A 21,246-nucleotide genomic window follows, 5' to 3' on the forward strand; every position below is an offset into this window, starting at 1 on the left:
GCGCAGGCTCAGCGGCCATGGCTCATGGGCCCAGCCGCTCCGCGGCATGTGGGATCCTCCAAGACCGGGGCGCGAACCCGGTTCCCCTGCATCGGCAGGCGGACGCGCAACCACTGCGCCACCAGGGAAGCCCAACAGGCCCTTTTTATTAAGGGTCTTTCCAAGACCCTCAGAGAGCCCCAGAAAATGAAAATTTGAGCTCTCACTTGGACTCCAAGGACTCCGAAGAGTAAGGTGCCCACTTGACTGGATTTCCTTGATACAACCCACTTTGTACCTGTTGTTCTGGCCTAATTATTTATAGCACCCTCTTTCACTCTCAGAAGTGGCCCAGTTTGGATGATGAATTATACAGTCACTTGACCTATGAGACATTTGTGCCACTTTTAGCAATATTTTCCTTCTGGAAATAAGGATAAGGACAAATTAGAAGAAAACTGGCTATAGCAGAAATCAGCACTTTATGGATGATTTCATACCTTTGGTGATTCCCTTAATGAACTGTTGATTCTCGATTTACAGTGTGAACATGTTGAGCATGAAGTGGATAGGTAAATATTATTTCAGTTCTGTGCTGCTTAGAAAGTGTGCACAGAAATGATAAGGCCGATAAGGGCTTAATTTCCAAAACATACAAACAGCTCATTCAACTCAACATCAAAATAACAACCGGATTAAAAAATGGGCAGAGGACCTGATTAGACACTTCTCCAAAGAGGACTTGCAGGTGGCCAACAGGCATATGAAAAGATTCTTGATCTCACTAAGTATAAGGGAGACAGATCAATACCACAGTGAGATGCCACCTCACACCTGTCAGAATGGCTGTCATCAAAGAGAACACAAAGAACAAATGTTGGTGAGGATGTGGAGAAAAGGGAACTCTCAAACACTGTTGGTGGGGATGTGAATTGGTACAGCCACTGTGGAAAACAGTATGGAGGTTTCCCAAAAAACTAAAACTAGAACTACCATATGACCCAGCAGTTCCACTCTTGGGTATATATCCAAAAAAACCAAAACACTAATTCCAAAAGATACATGCACCCTAGTGTTCATAGCAGCATTATATATAATTGCCAAAATATGGAAGCAACCTAAGTGTCTATCAACAGATGAATAGATAAGCAAGATGTGGTATATGTATGTGTGTGTATATATATATATATATATATGATGAAGATGTGTGTGTGTATATATATACACAGTAGAATACTACTCAGCCATAAAAAAGAATGAAATTTTGCAGCAACATGGATGGACCTGGAAGGTATTATGCTAAGTGAAGCAAGTCAGACAAAGACAAATACTGTATGATATCACTCATGTATGGAATCTAAAAAATAAACTAGTAAGTATAACAAAAAGGAAACAGACCCACACATATAGAGAACAAATGAGTGGGGAGAAAGGGAAGGGGGAGGGGCAATATAGGAGTAGGGGATTAAGACATACAAACTACTAGGTTTACAATAAGCTACAAGGATATATTGTACAACATGGGGAATACAGCCAATATCTTATAATAACTAAAGAGTATAACCTTTAAAAATTTTGAATCACTATATTGTACACCTGTAACATATAATATTGTACAGCAACCATACTTCAGTTTTTTTTTTAAGTGTGCACAGCCAAGGATTACAAATTTGTTTTGGCATTCATTAGACTTGAAATGTAAATACAAAGAGACCTATTCATTTAAGGGTTGGTCAGAGAGATAAAACAAGCCATTTTTAATGAATGAAGTATTATAAAAATAAATTCAATTCAAAAGAAATTTTTAATTAAATTTGTCTAATTTTCAGGAATATCTTTCAGGGCTTCCTAATACTGGTTTAAATAGTTTACGGTAAAATCCCAGTTAATCTAGACTGTTCACTCAAAAGAAAGGAATTGTTTAAATCAGCTATAATTAAGCTGATGGTAACATTTCAGGCTTTGAATTCCGATCAGGTTTCAAGTTGGTTGTTATTGGGGAGGTGGAACTTTCATGTTCCTTGGTATTTCTTTGTTTGACTGTTAAAATTTTCAAGTGTGAAAAACCTAGAGAGCTTTCTTTTAAGTCACTAAAATCTGATTCTTTTGATGTCAGGGAAAAAAAAAACTCTAGATTGGAGGAAGAAGCCTAAATTGATTTGAAAAATTCAACTGTGCTTTAAATGAACTTGTTTCAACATCCTTTTGAAAGGCTGGCCTGTTTCCTCTTGTGTGTCACAGTTGGTTCATCGTTTGTTTTGGAATACCCTTACAGTTCCTGACTGACCTATGAGAGCTTTGAAATGCAGGGTAATTGTCAAAGGGTTTCGGCCTAGTTGATCACTTAGTGTCTCTGCAGATTTACTCGAGTAGGCTACTGTCAGTACGAAGTGTATATTCTCTTTGGTCCTGTTTAATGTGTGTGATAATCATATCCTTCAGAGGAAATTATACGTGAAGTTCCCTACTAACAATATTTGTTATTATAAACATTCCAATATGTTATCTGTAATTTGTTGTTTCTGTGGTTTGCCTTAGTAGTCTTTGAGGATTTGGGGATGAACTAATGGTTATTTTGGGGACCTACAGCAGGAGTAAAAGTAAATTCCCTGTCTCCAAGGAAAGTGAGGAAATCTGTTACTCTCTTTTAATGCTGGCGTGAGGGGTTCGGTAGTTGGAAGAATTCATTCATTCAACAGTTTGAGCATCTAAACTTGTAAATGTGATCATCAAGATGTCTGGTCATAGCTCTGTGGGATTTTCTAATACTATGCAGTTTCACCAAGAAATGTAATCAAGAGGATGTCTCCTAAGAGTTACAGTAGACTCAGTAGCCTCTCCCATTCAGAGTGCTCTATGAAACCTTGGTACTCCTTTTATAATTTGATTTTTAACTGAGAAACTTTTGCCTACCGTGTTTCCCAAAATGCAGTATTTCCTTCATGATTTCATTTGTCTCTCTTATTTTTTTTTTTTTAAGTTTCTAATACCAGAACCTGTTGCATTTTAGTAGAAAGAGTCTCATGCTGGTGGTCTGGAAACCAGAATTCTATTTCCAGTTCTGTCACTCACAACAGTAGGACAAGGGCAATTTGCATGACTTCTTGGGGACTTTAATTTCTTCCCTTATAAAATCTGAATGTTAGGCTACAGAATCTACCTCCAGGCCCTTTACATCCAAATTCTACACTGAACTAACATTAGCTAATATTATGAAATAACATGAGCCAACTTGCCTCATGTGTATTTACAGGATGTCAACGATTATTCTTATTTAGTTCTAACTTGTAGGTAAGAATAGCATATAGAGAAATTTAGGAAGATAGCCAGAGTTATTCCTTAGACTTGTCAATACTAGAAACAGAACCATGATAAGCAGTTTTCAGTACAGTTTAGGTTAAGAGTATAAATTCATAAGCAGGGCATCAATCCAACACATCAAAAAAGGTATATGGAGGGACTTCCCTGTTGGTCCAGTGGTTAAGACTCTGCGCTCCCAATGCAGGGGCCACGCGTTCGATCCCTGGTTGGGGAACTAAGATGGTGCATGCCGGACTTGGTGTGGCCAAAAAAAAAAAGATATATATGGAAAATGACACTGAGAAGATAAATAACTTCTAAATTATCAAAACCAAAAGAATGACCTTTCTTTGGAGTGTTCTCTTCACTTTACTCTCAGCATGAGTTCTCAGTAAAATTTAATTTATATTTTTGAAGGTATTTTGTTATCTATATTAAACTACTCATGTTTTAGATAACTAAGTCATGATTGTAAGTTTGATTGGTTTAATTTGGGGGGGGTTTGTCCTTTTAACTTCTTTTAGTTAGCTTTAATTTTGACTTTTTATTTCCTACTCACTTATTTTGTTAGTCCTTCGTGCCTGTCCTCATAAGAATCATCTTTGTTTGGTGTTTTATTTTCTATCCTGAATATCAGCAGTTTGTTTCAACAGCATTTTAGTTCTCTGAAATTTGCTTTCAATGGAAACTGTTACTTGACTTTGCTTTAAGCCACCTTCCTCACCAATAATCACCACACCCTCTGCTTGCTTCCTGGCAGCCCTGATTTAGAGAGATGTGAAGTTTTTCTTTTTTTTTAAACTAATATTTCCAGCATGTACCAATGGTAAGCACTCGAAGTAGATATATAAATATAAAAATACAAAACGGAAACAAGTCTTCCCTCAATGAACTGATGCAGATCATATTAAACTGCTATTTTTGTAGATCCAAAAACAGTTAGCTGCTGGCAGTTTCATATGGTTCAATCTTAATGCACAGAAAAGGAGCTGTTTGCAGAAAATGGACAAGGTCTGGACTGAGATTGGAAATATCCAACTTCCAAACCTAGGGTGTGTATTGTGAGTCAAGGGCTGCTTTTAAATCTCAGGCCAGCCATGAAGTCAATAGTTGAGTCTGGAGAGGAAGAAAGGCCAGATGGAGGAGGCACTTTAGAATCCCAACCCAAGGACCTGGGGATTTGAACCTAGCCGAAGGGCAGAGGCAGTTCCCAGATGATCATAATGATGGCAGTATCTGGCACAGTGTAGAGGATTTCAAACCTGGCTGCTAATTAAAGTCACCTTTGGTCACTTTGTAAAAATACTGATGCCAGGCCCTACGTCCAGAGATTCTGGTCTCATTGCCCTGTCTCATCGTGTAGAGCAGTGGTTCACAAACTTTAGGGGCCATCAGAATCACCCGGAGAGCTTGTTAAAACACAGATGGTTGAGCCCCACGCTCAGAGTTTCTGATTCAGTAGGTTTGGGATAAAACCCAAGAATTTGCATTTTAATAAATTCTTGGGTGATGCTGCTGCTGCTGGTCTGGAGAGTATACTTTGAAAACCATTGATGTGTAAGAAACGGCATTTTGAGTAAGAAACAGGATTGTAGTCCCAGTCCCGTTACTAACCCATTATTAACTGTGATAACCTGTCTTTATAAAAATTTTTGAATTTAAATACTGTAACATTCACCCTTTAAAGTATACAGTTCTATGAGTTTTGATAAATACTCATATAATCACCACAGTTAAGGTGTAGAATAGTTTCATTCCCTCCCCCCATCCCCCATCCTGAAAATCCCTGTGTGACCCTTTGGAGTCAGGTTCCCCCCCCAACTCTAGGCCCTGGCAACCTCTGATCTGTTCTACCCCCATGGTTTTGCCTTTTCCAGAATGGTATGCAAATGCAGTCATACAATATGTAGCCTTTTTGGGTCTGGCTTATTTCACTTGGCATAATGTATTTCAGATTCCTCCAGATTGCTGAGTCTGTCAGTAGTTTATTCCTTTTAGTTAATAAGTAGTGTTGCATTGGTTGCATTGTGTTGATATATCACAGTTTATCCACCTGTTGAAGGACATTTGGTTTGTTTCCAGTTTTTCAGAACAAAGCCACCTTTTGTGTGAACATAAGTTTTCATTTTTCTTGGCTTGGGTAAATACTGAGGAGTGGAATTGTAGGGATGTGTGCTAAGAGTACGTTTATCTTGATAAGAAGCTGCCAAATAGTTGGACTTCCCTGGTGGTCCAGTGGTTAAGACTCTGGGCTTCCACTGCAGGGGGCAGGGGTTCGAGCCCTGGTCAGGGAAGTTCCACATGCCACGTGGTGTGGCCAAAAAAAAAAAGAAACTGCCAAGTTGTTTTCCAAAGTGGCTGCACCTTTTGCATTCTCATATGTTAACATTTATGATCCTTGTTTTTTTCTGTTTTTTATGCTAATAATGTCTGCTCTCATTTTTCTTTTGCATTTTATTATAGAAATTTCCAAACATATACAAAAGTAGAAAGAATAGCATAATGAGCCTTCATTGTACCCGTCACCCACCTTCAACAATTAATTATTACGTGGCCAGTCTTGATTTAAATATACTCCTACCTAGGTAACTTTGTTATTGATATCTGATTTAGTTCCATTGTGGTAAGAGAATATCTGGTATCATTTGATTCCCTTTAAATGTATTGAGGCTTGTTTTATGGAGGGAATATGGTCTGTCTGTTTTTTTTTTTTTAAGTCAATCCTTTTTTTTAAAAAAAAATTATTTAATTATTTATTTATTTTTGACTGTGTTGGGTCTTCGTTTCTGTGCGAGAGCTTTCTCTAGTTGCGGCAAGTGGGGGCCCCTCTTCATCGCGGCGTGCGGGCCTCTCACTATCGCGGCCTCTTTTTATTTTTTTTTTATCGCGGCCTCTTGTTGCGGAGCACAGGCTCCAGACGCGCAGGCTCAGCAGTTGCGGCGCATGGGCCCAGTTGCTCCATGGCATGTGGGATCTTCCCAGACCAGGGCTCGAACCCATATCCCCTGCACTGGCAGGCAGATTCTCAGCCACTGCGCCACCAGGGAAGCCCTGGTCCGTCTTGGTAAATGTTCCTGGTGCACTTAAAAAAGAATGTTTAGTCTGATCAGGTTGAACGCATGTTCTGTAGATGTCAGTTGGGTCAGGTTGTTTGTTCAAAGCTTTTGTCTCCTTACTAATTTTCTCTCTACTTGTTCTATTAATTATTGAGAGAAGAGTATTGAAATCTGACAATATTCATAAATACATCTATTTCTCTTTTCAGTTCTATAAGATTTTGCTTCTTGTATTGTGAAGCTCTTTTATTAGATGCATAAAAATTTAGGATTCTTATGTCCTCTTAATTAATTGATCCCTTTATCATTATGAAATGACCTTCTTTTTTATTCCTGGTAATATTCTTTGCTCTGGAATTTACCTTGACTGAAACTAATATAGTTACTTCAGCTTTCTTTTGAATAATGTTAGCTTGGAACATTTTTTTCCCATCCTCTTAGTTTTAACCTTTTTGTGTGTTTATATTCAAAGTAAATATGCACTGCATATAGTTGGGTCTTACTTTGTATTCCGTCTCACATACTCTTTTAGTGGGGTGTTTAGGTGATTTTTATTTAATATGATTACTGATATGGCTGTGTTTAAATCTGCCATCTTGCTGTTTGTTTTCTGCTATGGCTGTGTTTAAATCTACCATCTTGCTGTTTGTTTTCTGCTTGTCATATCTATTCTATGTTCCCCCTTTTCCTGCCTTCTTTTAGATTAATTGATTATTTCTTATTTCATTTACCTCCTTTTAGATTTATACAACTCTTTGTATTTTTTAGCCATTGTTTTAGGTTTATACTATACATCTTTAACTTATCATAGTCTACCTTCAAGTAGCAATATACCTCTTTATGTATAGCATGTTAGCAGTATATTTTCATTTCCCCTCTCTTGACCTTTGTGCTATTATGTCATATATTTTACATCTGCATATGTTGTAAATCCCACCATATATTGTTTTCTATTTTTGCTTTAAATCGTCAGTTATCTTTTAAAGAAACTTTTAAATAAGGGAAAAAAAGCATTTTATACTTTATACCCATATGTTGACTTCCTTTAATTTTTCTTATACCACAGGTGTGCTGCTGATAAATTCTTTCAGTTGTTGTACATCTTAAAGTCTTTATTTTGTTTTTGTTTTTCAAAGATATTTTTGAGGAGTATAGAAATACAGGGTTTTTCTTTCATGTCCTTAAAATATGCTGCTTCACTGTCTTCTGGCTTGCCTTGTTTCCAAAAAGAAGTCTCCTGTCATTCTTATCTTTATTCCTCTGTACATAGTGTGTCAGTTTTTTTCTCTATCAGCTTTTCAGATTTTCTCTTCATCGCTAGTTTTCAACAGTTTGATCATGATAAGCTTTAGTGTTGTATTCTTCATGTTTCTTGTGCTTTGTGGTTCATTGAGATTCTTGGATCTCTGGGTTTATAGTTTTTATTAAATTTTAAAACTTTTTGGCCATTTTTTTTTTTTTTTTTTTTTTTTTTTTTTTTTTTTCTGTATGCGGGCCTCTCACTGTCGTGGCCTCTCCCGTTGCGGAGCACAGGCTCCGGACGCACAGGCTCAGCAGCCATGGCTCACGGGCCCAGCCGCTCGCATGTGGGATCTTCCCGGACCGGGGCACGAACCCGTGTCCCCTGCATCGGCAGGCGGACTCTCAACCACTGCACCACCAGGGAAGCCCATTGGCCATTATTTTTTAAAATATTTTTTCCATCCATTCCTCTCTTTTCTCTTCTGAAACATCAGCCTCATGTATATTTGGCCATTTGAAATTGTGCCACAGCTCATTGATCATCTCTTCTTTTTAAAATTTTTTTCATCTTTTTCTGTTTCATTTCAGATAGTTTTATTACTGTGTCCTCAAGTTCACTAATCTTTTTGTCTGTACTGTCTGATATGTTCTTAATCCCATCTGGTGTGTTTTTCTTCTCAGACGTTGTAGTTTTCATCTCTATAGGTTTTGGGGGGGGGGTCTTTTTTATATCTCCCATGCCTCTCCTTCGCATACTAATGCTTTCTCCTCGACCATATGGAGTATATCTCTCATAGCTTTTCCGTGTACTTATCTACAAATTCTGTTTTCTGTCTCATTTCATTTCTGGATCTGTTTCTATTGAATGATTTTTATCCTCATTATGAGTTATATTTTTCCTGTTTCTTTGTATGCCTGGTAATTTTTGATTGGATGGTAGACATTTTGAATTTTGGATTGTGGGTAGTTGGATTTTTTATTTTCTATGCTTCTAAATATTTTTGAGCATTGAGATGAAGTTAAGTTTGGGAATAGCTTGATCCTTTCTAGACTTACTATTAAGCCTTTTTAGGGAGACCAGAGCAGCTAGTCTAGGGTTAACTTGATGCCATTACAAAGGCAATACCTTTCTGACTGTACACCCTAATACTTCGTGTATCACAAGATTTCTTGAACTATTCTAGCCCTGTGTGTGCTCCAGGGGCTGTTTTGCCTGTGCTTCTGATTGTTCTTTTCCCAGCCTTGGGTCATTTCCTGACACACATGCTCTGAGTGTCTCTCGGTATGTGGTTCTTTCTTCTCTGGTATCGGCCTGTGAATTCTACCCTTGTTGACCTCCTTTGTCTCCTAAACTCAGGGAGATCAGCAGGCCCTGTTTGGGCTCCCCCTTCCTTACTGCAACCTGGAAGCTCTCTCTAGATATTAAGGCAGCATAATTTTAGGATTCACCTTATTTGTTTTCCTTTTCTTAAGGCTCACTGTCCTATGCCACCTATTGTCCAGTGTCTGAAAACTATTTTTTCATATTTTTTTGTTGTTTAAAATGCTAGGTTCAATCGGTCTGTGTTGCTCTATCATTACCTAAGGTGGAAGACTGACTTCTGTATTGTTTCATTTATTTCCAGAGTAAATCCATTATTCACATAATGAAAAATACAGATGATGACTTTTTCACAGAGATTAAATTAGATAATATACATGAAAAGCACTTTCTAGGTGGTAAAGTGCACACATGTTTATCATTGCAGTTACCTAGAATATCAGCCTTGTTTTCCTGTAGTTATGGGTGTCTGTATAGGAGTAAAGCCTAAAAGGCCAAAATATGGAGGTGTTGTTTCTGAAAATCCCCCTGTGCCTCCATGCATACCAATGTGTCACATTGCGTGTTTTTCTGTGCTGGATTAATTCATGCATTTATTTATCCGGTAGACATTTATTAAGCACCCAGGTCTCTAGTCACTGGATATCTCTGCTTTCAAGGGGCTTATATTCTGTATTTTCTTTTCGGTGTCTGTCTCAGCTGTCCTACTTTTTTTCGTCACTGTCTGTACATGTGTATCATTTCATCTCTGGGCCTCTGTATGAGTGCTCATCTCATTCTGCCTTCACCTCCTATGTTTTCTTTCCCTAGTTTATCTAGTCTTCCAACATTATCTTCTTCTTTATTTCATTTGATCCAGTTATCATAATATTTCTATCTTTCCTCTAATATTCCTGCTAATATTTTTTTTTCTTTCTGAGTAAAAGCCAGAGGAAAAGAAGAGTCCTTACAAAAGCTTACAAGGCTTTAAAAGAACTGTGCCCCACTTATCTCTTTGAACTCCTTACTTATTGCTGACCCCTTGTTCATCTCACTCCAGCCACACTGGCCTTTTTGCCATTGTTGTCTTGTGGACACCAGGCATGATCCTACCTCAGGGTCTTTGTACTTGCTGTTCTTTCCACCTCAAATGTTCTTTTTCCATATATCCATGTCTCACCCCCTACTTCCTTCAAGTCTTTGTTCAGTTGACATCTTTTCAATGAGGCCCTGTCTGGCCTCTTCCTATTTTTAAGTGTCGTGCCTTCTACTACTGCCTTTCCTCCTCCCCATTCCCACTTTATTTTTCTTGGTAACACTTTTTACCTTTTAAATTATAAAATTTACTTGTTTGTTTCCTCTCTGTTGTTGCACTAGCATATAAACTCCATGAAGGTAGGGATTCCTTTACTGTTGACAGAAGCACCCAGGACACTGCTCCTTAGTACACTGGTACTAAGGAACAAAATAAATATTTGTTGAACGAATGAGTCTCCTTGGTAAAGTGCTTTTTTGTTTGTTTGTTGTATTACATTTATTGAATACACTTCTTTGTTTCATGTACTTTATTTTTAAAAATGAATGGCTGGAGCATTTTATATATTTTAAAATCCCTTTAATTGCTTTAATTAGCATGTTAACATATTTTGTTTTATGGATATGTAGGCTTCACAATATAAAAAGTTCTCCATCCCTGATTGAAGGTATACCTCAAGACTGATTACATGTAGAGTTGGACATTCTAGTGGTCATAAATAATTCCAACCTTAGAGATAGCCCAGGAGGAGATGGGATTCCTGGTAGACTCTAAATCCCATCTAGAAACCCAGGGATGAGCCAAAAGAAAAAAAATCTTCTAAATATAGTATTTTGCATATTCTTTTTTAAAAAGTTAGAAAAGTTAGTATATTTGGAATTAAAATTTCTTTTTATACAATTCTCCTAGAAAAATACTTTAAAATGAGTCTAGGTAAAACTTTCTTATTAAGATATGTATACCCCACTCCCTTATTCATAATTTGCAAGTCTAATAAGCTTTGAAAACGAAAAGATTTTTCTAAGTTTACCGCAGACTGATTTGGTGGCAAAACCCAGCCTGACGTGATGTGCAGCTGGTTATATACTTTATTATTCCATTTGGTGAGTCTGCTTTGTATGTTTCACTGCAGAAATAGTAATGTGTTTGAGGGCCAGTGATTTGAGGGCCTGTGCATTTTTTCTCAATCCACTTAGCTAAGGTAAAACAGGACTCTCTAGTTACTGACTGCCTAATTCTGGTTGTTGTTGCTGTTACTGTTTTTTCTCCAGCTTTGCAAACCTGGGTATACTTCATGTGACAAAGAAAAAAGTATTTGAAACACTGGAAGCACGAATGACAGATGCATGTATAAGGGGCTATAATCCCGGACTTTTGGTGCATCCTGATCTTGCCTATTTACAAGCAGAAGGTGGAGGAGACCGGCAGCTCACAGGTGAGTATCACTCTCCCAGCCTTGGTCCTTTGAGAGCTCTGGCTCTCCTTGTCCTGTGTGTAGACCATGTGCTCATCTTACGTCCCAGGTTTCTCCTTCTCCTGGCCTGTACTCCAAACTGCTCTCACCCTTTCCCTGCTCAGAAAACTTTGATGGTTCCTGCTACTTCTAGAATAAAATCTGTACCTCCATAGCCTGGCATACAAAGCCGGGCCTCAGCCCCCTTTCCAGTTTCATCTGAGGTCCCACCTGTACCCACCTCTCCCCGTCACCGCCCCCTGAACACTGATGCATACTCACACCTTTGTATGTGTCTTCCTCTACCTAAAACACCCCACCCTTCCCTTTTCAACCTGTCAGAACCAATTCAGAATTCAAGACATGGTTCAAAGAACAGCTGCTCTGTTATACCTCCCCCAGCTCACCTTATTATAAGGAATCTTTCTTTCTCTGGGCTCTTCAGGCTCATTGTAAGCTATCCTCTTTATCATAAAAATGCTATGATTTTATGTTTTCCTGCCTTCACTTGTATTTTTTTCTTTCAACCCTAATCCTTGTTCCACCACATATGCCATTTCTGCTTTTATGTGTTGTCCTTTTGTCTGGCCATCCTGTCACCAGCTCATACTCAGGCAGTCCAAAGACAATCATTTTCCCATTAGACATGTTCTGTCTTTTGCTATTCATCCTCAAAACCTTCACATCATCTTTGCGTCCTCCTTCTCACCTCTGCTGCATCTCCAGTTCGTGCTCCAGCTATTCTGTGCTCTCTGGGGTTCCCCTCCTCACTCCATTTTTTGATGCTCTGTCTCTGTCCCTCCCCACTTCTAATCTAGTTTACACCCTATGGCCAGATGGATCTTACTGAAGCCTACAGGTCACCACTACTCAGTGTCTCCCTGTTGCGTCCAGAATCCAAATTCCATACCCTGACACTTCAGGCCTCCCAAGAGCTGGCCCCAATCTGCATTTCCAACTTTGTTTTCCACTACACCCCTTCTTGTCAAACTGAACTACACCATAGAAGCACTACAATTTCTCACTTTCTCTCTTTGGCACATTCTTTCCACTCCTGCTCTTTCCTCTTCCTGGGATGCCTTTTTTCATTCTCCTCCTAAGTTCAAGTTCTACCATCCTTTCAAGATTTAGAGCAATGCCTCTTCTGCTCCAAAGCCTCTGGATTCTCCCCTCCTTTGAAGTTTCATATCACTTCAACTGTAGCTCTTTTATAGTACTTATCACTTGAATTATCACCTCTTATTATATTATAGGTTAAGTAAGATTATGTCCATCAGTATGAAAGCTCCATCAGGAGGGAAGGAGGCAAGTGCAGTGGAGTCCTTCGGCTCCTTAAAAGCACTTTTTGAGTTGTACTTGCTTAGTGCCAGGTACTGTGCCGGGCACTGTGGGATGAATACAGTCCCTTTGCTCGGAGAGCTTTTGGAATACTTAATTTTCACATTCCTCCACACAACTGAGGCATAGTCAGCCTACTGCATTCCATTCCACCACATCCTTTGTGTCTTGGGACAGGGCAGGGGAAGATAGGAGAGAGGCAGTTTTACACATGCAGGACAGTTTTTACTGTGATCCAGAGAAAATGCAGGCCTTTTTTTGATGCCTTTACGTTTGGATGACATAAATAGATAATTCTTAAAATTGTATTAGCAGTATGAAGAATTTCAAAAGAAAAAAAAATAGACTTTTATTTTAAGTTGATGTTCTTTATTTGGGCTTTATAAAAGCATCCTATCTAAAACATTCACGCTTTACTCTTTCCCTGGGCATAAATACCCTATGTTGTCTGGTCCTAGATCGGGAAAAGGAGATCATCCGCCAGGCAGCTCTTCAGCAGACAAAGGAGATGGACCTCAGCGTGGTGCGGCTTATGTTTACAGCTTTCCTTCCAGACAGCACCGGCAGCTTCACGAGGCGCCTGGAACCCGTGGTATCGGACGCCATCTACGATAGCAGTGAGTACCTGACTTCTGACAGGAGGCAGCTTGCTGTAAAGTCAAGAATAGACTTCCAGCCCTGCCCTGGCAGTTACTGACTACCTCTGATTCCTGGGGCAAGTAACTTAATCACTTGGAACCTCACATTTATCATCTTACAAAATGAGAATACTGAAATTTAGCTTAAAATTTGATGTCGAGATTAAAAGTGAAATATTGTGAGGTGCTCAATAAATCTTCCTCAGATCATCGTTGTAGTCTTCTACGTGCAATGCCAAATCTCTTATTATTTATGAATTCCTTACTATGAGGATATATTGTTGGTGCTCTTAGATGAGAAAAGTTTCTCAATTGGGGCTCTGAAGAGAAGTTAATAAAAGACAACTCTTGGGCTTCCCTGGTGGCGCAGTGGTTGAGAATCTGCCTGCCGATGCAGGGGACACGGGTTCGAGCCCTGGTCTGGGAAGATCCCACATGACGCGGAGCAACTAGGCCCATGAGCCACAACTACTGAGCCTGCGCGTCTGGAGCCTGTGCTCCGCAACAAGAGAGGCCGCGACAGGGAGAGGCCCGCACACCGCGATGAAGAGTGGCCCCCGCTCGCCGCAACTAGAGAAAGCCCTTGCACAGAAACGAAGACCCAACACGGCCAAAAATTTAAAAAATAAAAATATTTTTGAAAAAGACAACACTTATTCTTATCCATTTTCATTCTTGCATGTTATAGCTTTATCAAGTTAGGAACTTCAGGTTTACTAAGTGAGCAGTACAGATATTTCGTGGCTTCAAAATTCTATTTTAGTCTATAGTTCCTGGAGTTTCTGAAAGAGTTTTACAGTGGTCTTCAGCATTTACCATGCAAATTTCTTATTTGGTATGCATGGGATTTATTAAACAGATATTTCCAAAAAGTCTACAAGGGCAGTATTTAGGCTTCTTGAAAGGTTATAGAGTTCGGTCTAAGTACAAAACGCCATGCCCCAGGTACAACAACTAACTGATTTCTCTAATTTAAACATGTTCGAAGGGAAGTGAAAGCTTTATAAACTGATGTAGACTCATATACCAAAGATCACTTTAAAATGCAGCTGTTGGAGCAAAAAAAAAAAAAAAAAAAAGGAAGCCTTATACTATTACCACACAAAACTTTTACTCCTTAACCACATAGAATTCTAATTTCGTTTGGGGAAAAGAAATATAACATCTTCATTTTTCTTTTCTGTAGAATAAAAATTAATAAATAGTTTTAGAAAACTGTACTTTTCCTAAATTTCTAGGACTCTTGTAAATGGTATATCAGTATCATGGACATAAGTTTGGGGTTAAAGTCTTGACCTTATTGAAATTCCACACATCCATTAGCTTGGAACTTCCTGAAACATCAGAAAATTTCTTTCTCTTTCTCTGTTCATCTCTCTTACTGTGTTAGTGGGAGAAACAAATACTGCTCCTTTGTGTCTCATCTATTTTGGTGATAATGAATGAGCCATGCCCAAGAAATGCTCTGAGGGTTTCAGAGGCATTTTTGTTTTATTTATATCCTTGTTAAAGCAGTATGAGTGAAAGCATCTATTTAAACTGTCTTTTGGTTAATGTATGCTTTGGTTAAGGTCCCTCATAGGAGGTTAGCTTGTGAAGCTGAGGATAAATAATGAAGTTTGTTGTTTTTTTCCTGTGGACAGAAGCCCCCAATGCCTCCAACTTGAAAATAGTAAGGATGGACAGGACAGCTGGATGCGTAACTGGAGGAGAAGAGATTTATCTTCTCTGTGACAAGGTTCAGAAAGGTAAATATATGCTCTGATCTCCATATGTGAAGTATAATTCTGAGTGTGTTTGTGAGTCACTTTTTGTCAGTAGGCCCAGTAAAATATCCCTCCTTGCCATAGAACTCCTTTTAAAAATTTATACATTTCCTCTCCCAAATTTAAGTTGTCCATGTTATTTTGTTAACCCAACTAATTCATTTTAAAATTTTCAACAGAAGTAAAGATAAATAAGAAAACAGTGATCATTGGAATCAGTGATGTTTCAGGGTTTTTATACTTTAAATTTTGGTATCTGAACTTTAAATAAATGAGTAATAGCCCATGCTTCTCTCTCTCTCTCACACACACACACACACACACACACACACACACACACACACAGAATAAATGTTTTACATAGTGTAAAATTGTTTATTTTGTTTATCTTACCATGCTTCATCGCAACACAGAGAGCTTTTCTGGATATCTTCACATGACACTATGATGTCATTTAAGAAAAAGAAAGAGAATAAGGACTATAGGGAAATTTTCAGAGCATATTTCTCTCATAATTTTCACTTTCAGAAAGGTCCTTGGCATTTGTCTCTCATTAAATATAGCGTAAGACTGATAAGTCAGCAAAAGCTGAAGGAGATTGTGTTATTTTCTCAAGCTTCACTCATTTTTTAAATAAAATGATAGAAGGTATAGTATAATAAAGATACACTCACTTCCACGATGGCAGCAGCTGGGCTCGTGGCAAGAATCACGGCTTGCACGCAGCCTCAGGCGGTCTCATCTTTCTGCAGCTTGTAGACCCTCAGGCGTAGGAGCTGTTTCAAGTGCACAGCCTTGAGAGAGGAAGGTATTTTTGAGACCACCTGTACCAAATCCGTAACTGAACCCAGCAAAGACCTCTATATAAACGTTCAAGATTCTGGCAGCGCATGCGAAGACCTACTCTTTCAGCCACGGGTTGCTGGAGACAGCCTCGTAGACAGAGTGCTCCCAAGTCAGCCTGTTCTAGCTGAGCAGCTACTGAAGACCCTCGTAATCTGACTTCATAACGGAGACCGCCACATTCACTGCTGTGTGGCTGACAGGGTCTCGGTGCTCCAGCCGGGTGTCAAGCCTGAGCCTCTGAGGGTGGGAGAGCTGAGTCCAGCACATTGGACCACCAGAGACCTCCTGGCCCCATGTAATATCGATCGGCGAGAGCTCTCCCAGAGACCTCCATCTCACCGCTAAGACCCAGCTCCACTCAATGACCAGCAAGCTCCAGTGCTGGATGCCCAATGCCAATCAACTAGCAAGAAAGGAACACAACCCCATCCATTAGCAGAGAAGCTGCCTGAAATCATACTAAGTTCACAGACACCCCAAAACACACCACTGGACATGGTCCTGCCCACCAGAAAGACAGGATCCAGCCCCACCCACCAGAACACAGGCACGAGTCCCCTACACCAGGAAGCCTACGCAAGCCACTGAACCAACCTCACCCACTGGGGGCAGACACCAAAAGCAATGGGAACTATGAACCTGCAGCCTGCGAAAAGGAGAACCCAAACACAGTAAGTTAAACAAAATGAGAAGACAGAAGAATGTGCAGCAGATCAAGGAGCAAGGTAAAAGCCCACCAGACCAAACAAATGAAGAGGAAATAGGCAGTCTGCCTGAAAAAGAATTCAGAGTAATGATAGTAAAAATGATCTAAAATCTTGGAAATAGAATAGAGAAAATACAAGAAACGTTTAACAAGGACCTAGAAGAACTAAAGAGCAAACAAACAATGATGAACAACACAATAAATGAAATTAAAAATTGTCTAGAAGCAATCAGTAACAGAATAACTGAGGCAGAAGAACGGATGAGTGACCTGGAAGATAAAATAGTGGAAATAACTACTGCAGAGCAGAATAAAGAAAAAAGAATGAAAAGAATTTAGCACAGCCTCAGAGACCTCTGGGACAACATTAAATGCACCAACATTCGAATTATAGGAGTTCCAGAAGAAGAAGAGAAAAAGAAAGGGGCTGAGAAAATATTTGAAGAGATTATAGTTGAAAACTTCCCTAACATGGGAAAGGAAATAGCCACACAAGTCCAGGAAGTGCAGAGAGTCTTATACAGGATAAATCCAAGGAGAGACACTCCAAGACACACATTAAATAAACTGTCAAAAATTAAATACAAAGAAAAAATATTAAAAGCAGCAAGGGAAAAGAAACAAATAACATAAAAGGAAATCCCCATAAGGTTAACAGCTGATCTTTCAGCAGAAACTCTGCAAACCAGAAGGGGTGGCAGGACATATTTAAAGTGATGAAAGGGAAGAACTTACAACCAAGATTACCCAGCAAAGATCTCATTCAGATTCAGTGGAGACATTAAAACCTTTACAGATCAGCAAAAGTTAAGAGAATTCAGCACCACCAAACCAGCTTTACAACAAACGCTAAAGGAACTTCTCTAGGCAGGAAACACAAGAAAAGGAAAACAGCTACAAAAACAAACCCAAAACAATTTAGAAAATGGTAATAGGAACATACATATTGATAATTACTTTAAATGTGAATGGATTAAATGCTCCAACCAAAAGAAACAGGCTCACTAAATGGATACAGAAACAAGACCCATATATATGCTGTCTACAAGAGACCCACTACAGACCTAGGGACACATACAGACTGAAAGTGAGGGGATGGAAAAAGATATTCCATGCAAATGGAAATCAAAACAAAGCTGTAGTAGCAGTTCTCATATCAGACAAAGTAGACTTTAAAAAAAGACTATTAACAAGAGACAAAGAAGGGAACTACATAATGATCAAGGGATCAATCCAAAAAGAAGATATAACAGTTGTAAATATTTATGCACCCAACATAGGAGCACCTCAATAACATAAGGCAAATGCTAACACCCATAAAAGGGGAAATCAGCAGTAACGCAATAATGGTCAGGGACTTTGACACCCCACTTTCAGCAATGGACAGATCATCCAAAATGAGAATAAACAAGGAAACACAAGCTTTAAATGACACATTAAACAAGATGGACTTAATTGATATTTATAGGATATTCCATCCAAAAACAACAGAATACACTTTCTTCTCAAGTGCTCATGGAGTGTTCTCCAGGAGAGATCATATCTTGGGTCACAAATCAAGCCTTGGTAAATTTAAGAAAATTGAAATCGTATCAGGTATCTTTTCCAACCACAACGCTATGAGACTAGATATCAATTACAGGAAAAAATCTCCAAAAAAATCTCTGAAAAATCTCTAGAAACACATGGAGGCTACACAATACTCTACTAAATAACCAAGAGATTACTGAAGAAATCAAAGAGGAAATCAGAAAATACCTAGAAACAAATGGCAATGAGAACACAATGACCCAAAACCTATGGGATGCAGCAAAAGCACTTCTAAGAGGGAAGTTTATAGCAATACAATCCTACCTCAAGAAACAAGAAACATCTCAAATAAACAACCTAACCTTACACCTAAAGCAATTAGAGATAGAAGAACAGAAAAAACAGGAAGTTGGCAGAAACACCTCTCCTTCTCAAACTCTTCCAAAATATAGCAGAGGGAGGAATACTCCCCAACTCATTTTACGAGGCCACCATCACCCTGATACCAAAACCTGACAAAGATGTCGCAATAAAAGAAAACTAGAGGCCGATATCACTGATGAACATAGATGCAAAAATCCTCAACAAAATACTACCAAACAGAATCCAGCAGCACATTAAAAGGATCATACACCATGATCAAGTGGGGTTTATCCCAGGAATGCAAGGATTCAAAGGGAAAAGACTCAAATCAACAGAATTAGAGATGAAAAAGGAGAAGTAACAATGGACACTGCAGAAATACAAACGGTCAGATAAAAACTCTCCAGAAAGTAGGCATAGAGGGAAACTACCTCAACATAATGAAGGCCATATATGACAAATCCACAACCAACATCATTCTCTATGGTGAAAAACTGAACCCATTTCCACTAAGATCAGGAACAAGGCAAGGTTGCCCACTCTCACTGCTGTTATTCAACACAATTTTGGGAGTTTTAGCCACAGCAGTCGGAGAAGAAAGAGAAATGAATTCAAATTGGAAAAGAAGTAAAACCGTCACCGTTTGCAGATGACATGATACTATACATAGAGAATGGTAAAGATGCTACCAGAAAACTACTAGAGCTAATGAATGAGTTTGGTAAAGTAGCAGGTTACAAAATTAATGCACAGAAATCTCTTGCATTCCTATACACTAATGATGAAAAATCTGAAAGAGAAATCAAGGAAACACTCCCATTTACCACTGCAACAAAAAGAATAAAATACCTAGGAATAAACCTACCTAAGAAGACAAAAGACCTGTATGCAGAAAACTGTAAGACACTAATGAAAGAAATTAAAGATGACAGACATATGGAGAGATATACCATGTTCTTGGATTGGAAGAATCAACATTGTGAAAATAACTGTACTACCCAAAGCAATCTACAGATTCAATGCAATCCCTATCAAACTACCAATGACATTTTTCACAGAACTGGAACAAAAAAATTCACAATTTGTATGGAAACACAGAAGACCCGCAAACCCGTGTTCCCTGCATCGGCAGGTGGACTCTCAACCACTGCGCCACCAGGGAAGCCCGGGAGAAAATATTTGCAAATGGAGCGACTGGGAAAGGATTAATCTCCAAAATTTACAAGCAGCTCATGCAGCTCAATAACAAAAGAATAAACAACCCAATCCAAAAATGGGCAGAAGACCTAAAAAGACATTTCTCCAAAGAAGATACACAGATTGCCAAGAAACACACGAAAGGATGCTCAACATCACTTATCATCAGAGAAATGCAGATCAGAACTACCATGAGGTATCGCTACATGTAAAAGAATGAAATTAGAACACTCCCTAACACTGTATACAACAAACTCAAAATGGATTAAAGACGTAAATGTAAGGCCAGACATTATAAAGAGTGAAACATCATCATCAAAAAATCTACAAACAATAAATGCTGGAGAGGGTGTGGAGAAAAGGAAACCCTCTTACACTGTTGGTGGGAATGTAAATTGATACAGCCACTATGGAGAACAATATGGAGGTTCCTTAAAAACTAAAAATAGAACTACCATATGACCCAGCAATCCCACTTCTGGGCATATACCCTGAGGAAACCATAACTCAAAAAGTGTCATGTACCACAATATTCACTGCAGCACTATTTACAATAGCCAGGACATGGAAGCAACCCAAGTGTCCATCGACAGATGAATGGATAAAGGAGATGTGGCACACATATACAATGGAATATTACTCAGCCATAAAAAGAAATGAAATTGAACTATTTGTAGTGAGGTGGTTGGACAAAAGTGGTTCTCATGAACCTAGGGGCAGGACAGGAATAAAGACACAGATGTAGACAGTGGACTTGAGGCCACAGGGAGGGGGAAGGGTAAGCTGGGACAAAGTGAAAGAGTGGCATGGACATATATACACTACCAAAGAATGTAAATTGATACAGCCACTATGGAGAACAATATGGAGGTTCCTTAAAAACTAAAAATAGAACTACCATATGACCCAGCAATCCCACTTCTGGGCATATACCCTGAGGAAACCATAACTCAAAAAGTGTCATGTACCACAATATTCACTGCAGCACTATTTACAATAGCCAGGACATGGAAGCAACCCAAGTGTCCATCGACAGATGAATGGATAAAGGAGATGTGGCACACATATACAATGGAATATTACTCAGCCATAAAAAGAAATGAAATTGAACTATTTGTAGTGAGGTGGTTGGACCTAGAGTCTGCCATACAGAGTGAAGTAAATCAGAAAGAGAAAAACACCATATATATGTGTTAGCATATGGTGTTTGTTTTTCTCTTTCTGACTTACTTCACTCTGTATGACAGAGTGAAGTAAGTCAGAAAGAGAAAAACAAACACCATATGCTAACACATATATATGGTGTTTTTCTCTTTCTGATTTACTTCACTCTGTATGGCAGACTCTAGGTCCAACCACCTCACTACAAATAGTTCAATTTCATTTCTTTTTATGGCTGAGTAATATTCCATTGTATATGTGTGCCACATCTCCTTTATCCATTCATCTGTCGATGGACACTTGGGTTGCTTCCATGTCCTGGCTATTGTAAATAG

General features: G+C 38.9%; 1 protein-coding gene across 3 annotated transcripts in view; it reads left to right on the top strand.

Moving 5' to 3' along the window:
• The window catches only part of NFKB1 (nuclear factor kappa B subunit 1), a 123,324-nt gene that overhangs the window by 66,137 nt on the left and 35,941 nt on the right, over positions 1-21,246 (top strand). For all 3 annotated transcript variants that reach the window (XR_008617761.1, XM_024126593.2, XM_024126594.3), the window contains exons 7-9: positions 11,185-11,348; positions 13,163-13,321; positions 14,986-15,090. Coding sequence is in view for 2 of the 3 variants with exons in the window: in XM_024126593.2 (XP_023982361.1) it covers positions 11,185-11,348; positions 13,163-13,321; positions 14,986-15,090 (428 nt within the window). In the remaining variant the exon portion in view is untranslated. The remainder of the gene's footprint in view (positions 1-11,184; positions 11,349-13,162; positions 13,322-14,985; positions 15,091-21,246) is intronic.

This window comes from Physeter macrocephalus, chromosome 7 (assembly GCF_002837175.3).
Source record: "Physeter macrocephalus isolate SW-GA chromosome 7, ASM283717v5, whole genome shotgun sequence".
Taxonomy (NCBI): Eukaryota; Metazoa; Chordata; class Mammalia; order Artiodactyla; family Physeteridae; genus Physeter; species Physeter macrocephalus.